Source organism: Nicrophorus vespilloides, unplaced genomic scaffold, assembly GCF_001412225.1.
Source record: "Nicrophorus vespilloides isolate i.1.1-1 unplaced genomic scaffold, Nicve_v1.0, whole genome shotgun sequence".
In the NCBI taxonomy this organism is placed as follows: Eukaryota; Metazoa; Arthropoda; class Insecta; order Coleoptera; family Silphidae; genus Nicrophorus; species Nicrophorus vespilloides.
Window position 1 is genome coordinate 25,892 of NW_017099964.1, and position 8,195 is coordinate 34,086.

Consider the following 8,195-nt stretch of genomic DNA (forward strand, 5'->3'; position numbering starts at 1 on the left):
ATTTAAAACTGCTGATTTTTTTTTATTCTATCTGAATTAATTTTTCATTTTAATATAATTTCATATCTTTTTTCAATAAACTTTCTGATTGCGTTCGCACACTGAAAACTGAGAGTCAACTTGTATTATGTGGTATGGCCAGCGTCAAGTTACATGAAAAATAATCCCGTTATGATCAATAAATGAAATCCGAAAATCGCACTTTTACACACATATAGATATATATGTGAATTATTGTTGAGGTGTAATAACAAGTTAAGTGAGAGATTGATATGTACTTAAAACGATTGTTTATTTATTGGTTTTCACACGTTGGCACTTTGGTCATTAATACGTGGGCTGTTTCAATTAGACAGTTTTGTTATGATACAACATCTGAAACAACAATAACAAAACAAAATTTAAAAAAAAACGAAGCTAATTTGTGATCCGTTGGATACACGTTTCGAGCAATCGTGTGTCTGTAGGTTGTAACACTTTGCAACTTTCTTATTATGATTTCTTTTTACCGGCACCAGCGAGCGAACACTTCCTACTCTAACAAACTCTGTTTTGTATACATACCTTTGTTTCTATATCTATTTACCTACTTATGTTTCGATGTCGTTGTTTTCATTTATTATTTTATTCTTTTACTTTATAGTTTTACTCTCCTTTATGTAGATTATTAATTAAGTTCATGAATGTTTATTTTGGTGTTGTCTATCTGAGTTCGGTCGCTGGTGGATGCGGCGAGTCGCGGCCACGGACGCGATCCGCCGTCACCTCACTCTTCTCAGGTGTATTTAGTAGTCTATTAATCTATCTCATTCTGTGCACTATTCTATTGTATCTGTCTGTCACTGTCTATCGAACCACTCTTTAACGTTGCCCTTTACTCTTGAAGGTGATAGGTGGTGAATTGCAAGAGCGTTTGATTCCGGTTCCGTACAGCAAGAGCTCCACTGACCAAGCTGTAAGCCGCTTTCCTACATCTTTCTTTCCGCTACGTATTTATATTTAGAATGCCGCTCGTTCGATCTTGTTTGTTTGTTTGGCTAACGCTGCAGAAAAAAAAATTGTTAATGATTTTTCTTTAAAAAAAAAAATTAATTTATATATATCAATTGAATCAATATAATGAAAAAATAAGCACTGCTTAATAAGTGTGGCATCTAACAAACAAATTTAGCCATTTATCGTTTTCTTTTACCTAACCGTTTGTTCTGTTGGTTTTCTTAGATTTTGATTTTATCTAACTTCTCAAGGGAATACAGAAACTAGGATCTACGCATGCCCTTTCTTTCTGTTCCCTTCATGCATGTCTTTTTCTTTTCCTTCTTACATTTCAGTTTTAACCCTAAGATCTACTTCTATTACACATTTTACATTTCTTTACTTTAATTATCTTTGTAAAGCGCATATCGACGCAGTGGTGTCACCCGAACGATTAATATAATTGCAAATCACTTCAACATCATACTATGTTTTGTTTTAATTGCAAGCATCACATGAAACCTCCGGTTGTATTATTCACATATAAAGTACTTAAAATAGTTTGATGTTACAGTCAGTATTATATTTACGATAAACTTAGTTTCTGATTAAGAAAGGAAACGAGTGTCGGTTGTGAATTATGTTAAGTTTTTAAGATGTGACGCCACTGGAACACACACGTAGTTTATCACAGATGCATATGATCGCTCTAAACGTTTGCTCGGCCAAAAAAAAGATGAATATAATTCTTTACACATTACATGTCTTATGTTCCTTATTGCTTAAAACTCATTTGTTTTTTTTTTTTGTTAATTCAAGTATTTAAATTTTCGCGAAAGTTATTTTGATTTCATTTAAACGTTGCATCACATGAAATTCGTTATAGCTGTGCAAAAAAAATCATATTATTTTTAGTGGCGTAACTACAATGCAAATTTACCTAAGTCCTCCAAATTAAAATTGGTGTTTAGGGCTCACGACAAGAAAATCGCGTACATATTTATGTACAGTAGAACCTCGCTTAACGATTTCCGGATTTATACTCGTTTAGTGAAATACTCGTCTAGTGAAACATTCAAAAATACACATTAGCAGGGACTTCTCTTCTCATCGTCACTCGTTATGCGAAACATCGCTCATTAAGCAAGTTATTCATTTTGCTCATTAAGCGAGGTTCCACAGTATTTTATTATGAACAGAAACGCGCTGCAATGGAAATGAAATTTGTATCAATCGCAATTTACAACAGTTATTGTTTTTTCGACTGAAATGTCCAAAATAATAAAACATATTTAGATGTGATTAGAAAAATTGCGAATCCAATAGAAGAATTTTAAATCTATTTTATGGGGACAAAATTTGAAGTTACGCCACTGATTATTTTATTTTCATTTTTTTGGAAATCGAACAAAAAGTAGATGTATATGTACATATATATATACAATAAGAAAATCATTTGTTGTTATTCCTTCCATATCATTTCAACTTAACAAAAGACAGACAATAAATACAAGACTTGAGACATTCTCTCGGTCCACACTCGAATCCGGAACACAGGATGGTAAAGTGTGAAGATAATTTTAGCGTCAGGGTTTCAGTTTTGTTATATATATATTGTTTTTTTCTGTTGAATTTTCTATCTCTTACATTGAACTTTCCTCCCTATTTTTGTTGATTCTAAATATTGTAAATTTTAGTTTTCTTTATACAATATTTATTATTTATATACTCGAATGCCCACAATGATCAATGCCTGAATCGCTTTTCTTTCTTTTTTAATAATATATCTTACTATATTTGCTTTTTATTCTAAATTGTTTCTTTCTGAATTTGAATAGTTTATTGAATTTTTTTTTAAATATTTAGTAGAGGCTTCGTTAACATTGCAAATTTAAGATGATATATATTTATATGAGATTAAAAGAAAAATAGTTTTTTTTTTTGTTATAATTAAATAAATTATTAATAATTTTATTGCAGTGATTCTCAAAATGTATTTGGGGGGTCGCAAAAAAAATTATATACACAAATAAATTATCTTAATCAGTGATTCTCAAATTGGGGTCGCAAAAATAATGACAGATCAATTCTGGTTGTTTTTCTACAATACCCATTCTTCAGGGGTCGTGCCAAAAGTTTGAGAATCACTGGTCTATTCTGGTTGTTTTTCTACACATACATACACTTCGAGGGGTGGCAGAAACTGTTTATGTCCAAAAGTTTGAGAATCACTGGTTTAACGTACTAACAGCTGCGGTTTTTTTTTGTTTCCATATATACATATATATTATGAACTTTAATATAATTTTAAACGATTTTTTTTTAGTTTGTTCTGCTAGGTGGTTGCATTTTTTTTTAATTGAATATTTGTTTACATATGTTTTATATGCCTATTTATTATTATACTATAATTTGTTTTTAATTAATTAAGTGATTTGGTTTTCGTCTAACTAGATATTAATTAATACTTTCTATGTGTATCTTTGAATTTGTATTATTTTCCTTATGTTGTTGTTGTTTTTTTTTTAAATTTATATTTTGTTTTTCTCACAATTAATACGTTTTAAAACTAGCTTTTCGTTTGTTTCTTTATATGTGTTTATACTACTAATACCCACGTATACATACATACAGGTGGGGCAAAATCACGTAAGCAAAATAACCAGTATCTGGTAAAAACTGTATGTATTTGAATATTTGTTATTCGTGTATGTTTTAAGTGGTGCTCAATCAATTCTCAAGTGTTGTTGATCTGTATACAAACTTATGCAAGCTCAATGTTTTTTTTTTCTCTCTTTATTTCAATTCTATAATTTATTTGATTTTCATCTATAATTTCTGTATTTTATTTTTTTTTTATCAATTTTGGTTTATCGCCTATTCGAAGCGCTCACCACGCAATGGTGTGACCTAATGTATTGTCATGCAGCATGTCATTCATTCCCTTCCACGTCAACATAATTCATTAAAATGTCTATTATCCATCGTTCTTTATATCAAATTATTATCATTATTGGTTTCCTTCATTCGGCTTCTTTTTCAATATTATATATATATATTTACATTTTTTAATGATTATGGATTATTAACTGTAAAGCTTAGATCTGCCTCGGAAAATCCAGTACATGGCATGTACGGTGGCTCTACACAAATACATTTTGCTCTGGCAGTGAAAAATGTCAATATGACTGCACATTTTCTTTGTGTATATATATACATATACTATTTATTTATATCAATTTGCATGTTTTCTTTTACTGTTTATATATATATATATTTATACAAATAAATATATATATATGTACATGGAATTAAAATTTTGTTTGTTTTTTCTCTTCTTCTTTTGATTTTTCTTCTACTGAGCTTTGGCCGCGCGGTTCTCTTATTGCTACTGCATTTGCGTTCGCAGATAAAGGAGATTAACTTGCTTGCTCTATTTACTGTATGTCGTATTGTTCTTGAAGGCCAATGCCCGAGCGGCTTCTGGAACTTGATTGCACTTGATTGCTGCTATATATATTGTTTTATTTTTCTGTTGTCTTTTATCTTTTGTTGTTATTTTTTTTTAATATTGTTTACTTAATCGTTCCTTCTTTATCTCTGTGTATGGATTGCGTTTGGATGCTGGTCTGTTTAATGGCAATAGTAATGCATGCACGAGGAGAGGAGAACCACGCGGCCGGGCTGCATTGCATCTACATCTACAATGCTCTGTACTGTTCTTTCGGCTGTGCTATATGCTCGTCACACACCTCCTGGGAATGTTCTTATTTTAATTTTCCCCATTTTGTTGTTTCTTGTTCATTTCAGATCCGAGTAGTTAATGCTTTCCGTCAGGGCCTAGATGCTCGGTACGGCGAACACAGCAATACTTCCCTAGCCGAGGTACTCCGCAAACAGACATCACTCTCAAAGAGGTTGTCGCAAACTTCTTCCATTGAGTATGCCGATAACATCCCAGACGAGCTGACGATTCCTGAAATCGATGTGGAACGATTATCGTCTCACAGCCATACGGAGACGGCCGTTTAGATCCCATAATCGCGCTCCCGTCCCAACCACACCTCTGACCAAATGCAACAGCAACAACAACAACAACATCAGCAACAACAACAACAACTGTTACAACAATACAACAACAACAACTACTACTACAATAGCACCACCCGTATCCCTAACCTACCCTAGCAGCGAGAGTGTACCAATCGGCTCGGCAGTCACGCAACTGCCATCAAATATTAACATATACATCAAATTCAAGTAAAACAAATAGAAATTATGGTATATGAATTATTATTATGATTACTATTATTATAAATATGCCTCATATGCATCCGTAATCATGCGCATTGTTCGTTAATTTAATTGTTATTCCAGTGGATATATATATATATACATACATAAACTATATATATATATATATACATTACTATACGGTGAAATAGTGTAGAAGCATTGCCAATAAACATGGCGACTTGAACTAAACATGATTTAGCAATAAATGGGCGATCGTAAGTTTGCCCATAGCGTTTAATTAGGTGCCTAGTTGGGGATATTTCGTGTCCCCACGCCAGGACGAGGACGGTAGCATCCGTTTGCTTTTTTTTTACTCGTCGACCCTCCGGACAAGTATCGGCAATTGGCACCGCATCCTAAGAGGAAATAATTCATTCTTGAAACCTTGGTATGATGGGACTGGATGGGTATGGATGGCCGCAGTGCACTCCGGTGAGAGCAGACATCCGCGGCGATCTGAATCAAATGTGGTTTACGTGCACCATCGCCGCGGTTCGGCTGTCTTCCACCGGTTGCGGTCACTTTCTCAGAGGATGCAGTGCTGCAACCGACATCCGAAGGGTTGCGGATTCAGCTCCAGGTCGGCATCCCTCCTCGTCCACGCGTGCTTCAGATGTCGTATGTTCGTTTTGAACTCGCATTCGACAGCGGAAGCTCGCTACATTAAGTCTAACATTAATGTAAGGATAAGATTTTTGTAGAGTGATTATCACATGTTGTGTGCCCTACCAAATGTATGGGGCAGGGGCGGCAGTTGTGGCGCGGGGCTCAGTGGACACGCCGTACGCAATAAGATAAATCTCACTTGTATACCGTTGTCTAAGAACGTGTCCATAAAACGATTATGAACCGTCCTCTTAAACTCACTGTTCATTTGGGATGACGGGACACACCGACCGCCGCCCTTGCTCGTCCTTATCCTGTTGTAACCTAAGTCGAAAATTCCGACTTAGCGATAATTTAGCGAAAGAAAACAAGATTATATTATCTATTTAAACGAAGAAAAATGGAGTACGACAAAATAATCAAGTGAACAAAAAAGCTATTTATATATATATATTTGAACAACTAGTTTGGACATTAATATAATAATAATCAAATGATGTTGTCTCGCCTCAGAGAATATATTTATTTTATACTTTATTAATACATGTATACTTTGAGGAATTACGAGAAGACAAACCAAACAAATTAAGATTTAATATAATAATGAGGTGGAAGATGATGATGATGATGATATATAAATAATTGATTAAGAGATAACTAAATAACGTACGTAGATAGTAAGCTGTGTATTTTGGCGAACTGGAGGTGGCAAGTCGCGGTATATTAATTGTTTACTTGTTTGTCTGTCTCTTCATGTCATTCATGTTTGTTTGTCTCTGTCAGTAGTTAGAAGCGGAAATAGATCACAGAATCTTGGAAGAAAGCGGCCCCGGTGTACTTAATGCCACGTTCAGTATTTTCGTTTTTATGTTGTTCTTGTTATTTGTCAATTCATGTTCCTTCTTCCCGGCCGTGCCTTGCGACTTCCTGTTGGCCTCGCGCACACATTTATACACTACTCCGTATCGGATCCATAGGCTCAGTGGTCGGTACAGTCTAGCCCTCGGCTGACCAATTGCATATATGATATATATATATATATTTATGTATATATATATATACATATATATGTACATATATATATACATATATATATATGTATATATATATATTATGTGGATATGTTTGTCTGTATATATTATTGTACTTCGAGAATAGATTTCGTTTTATTAGCCAACTATGTAACTATTCCATAAAACTAAAATGAAAACTATACCGACCACCGATTGGGCCTCGGGCCGGGCAGGTATCTAGTCATTCAATGATCTATAGTTTTCCCCAAAGACCAGCTAAAGAGAATTCGTTCTTATACTGCATACAATCGAGTTTTCGTTAGTATGTGGTTTGACGTAGTGTAGTCCTCAGTGTCCTTCCTGCCCGCCCTAGTCCTGGTGCTGAGCGCACACTTGCACGCCATTCTCCGTGCAAGTGAGCGTTCCTATTACTATGTAATATAATTTAATGAACCTTTCTTGTGCTATGTAATCTGGATAATCTGAGGTTCGTCGTGCCCTAACCCATCGGACTCTTCATACACGTTATAGTTGGAACCAGTATCATTATGTATTGCAGGATAATTGATATTACAATTGTATATGTATATAAATATACACACATATCTACGCCGTTAAATATATGTGTATATGTCTACAGATATATATGTCGCTAGAGGTTGAACGAGAAGAAATACATAATATAAATGATATAATATATTTGACATTACCTCATTATAATTTATTGATTCATTATTACCTTCTTATTGTAGACCATTTTATGAAAAAAAAAAAATTGAGTAAAAGAAGGAGCAACTTGATCATTGATATAGAAAAAAAAGTGAATTGTAAAATGGGGTGTTTGTTAATAATTGATGTAGACCTGTTGGCGATACATTATTAAGCAGAGATGAATGGGATCCCAGCGAGAGCACTGGGTGCTAGGCAAATCTGACATGTGTACTATTATAATGCCAAAATGAATATAAGAAAAAAAAATATAAAAACGACTTGAGTTGAAAGTTAAAAAAAAATATATATATATAAACTAAATAATAAATAAAATTAAAAAAAAAAACTTGTTTATGATATGAATTTTTAAGTTTAATGTTGTTATTGTAATTTTAATGGTACAATTAAATCGTTATCATGTTATGCTTGTTATTTTATACGAACTGTACTATATACAAAAAAAAGAAATATTATGAAATGGAGATGAAATGATGATGAAGATTACAATGATCACTATTGATGATAGTGATAACCTCCTGCATTAAGTGTAAACTGCACACCTCGTTAAGGAGACCCTAGTTTTATTGAAAAAAA

At 33.5% G+C, this 8,195-nt stretch overlaps 1 protein-coding gene across 4 annotated transcripts in view; it reads left to right on the top strand.

Moving 5' to 3' along the window:
- LOC108566359 (plasma membrane calcium-transporting ATPase 3) overlaps positions 1 to 6,064 on the top strand; it is a 29,841-nt gene extending 23,777 nt beyond the window's left edge. For 2 of the 4 annotated variants that reach the window (XM_017926204.1, XM_017926203.1), the window contains 2 exons: positions 887 to 955; positions 4,786 to 6,064. In XM_017926204.1, coding sequence (XP_017781693.1) covers positions 887 to 955; positions 4,786 to 5,007 — 291 coding nt within the window. In that variant the 3' untranslated portion in view covers positions 5,008 to 6,064. The remainder of the gene's footprint in view (positions 1 to 886; positions 956 to 4,785) is intronic. The other 2 variants (XM_017926206.1, XM_017926205.1) reach the window with 2 other exon arrangements.
- Positions 6,065 to 8,195: the final 2,131 nt, after the last annotated feature.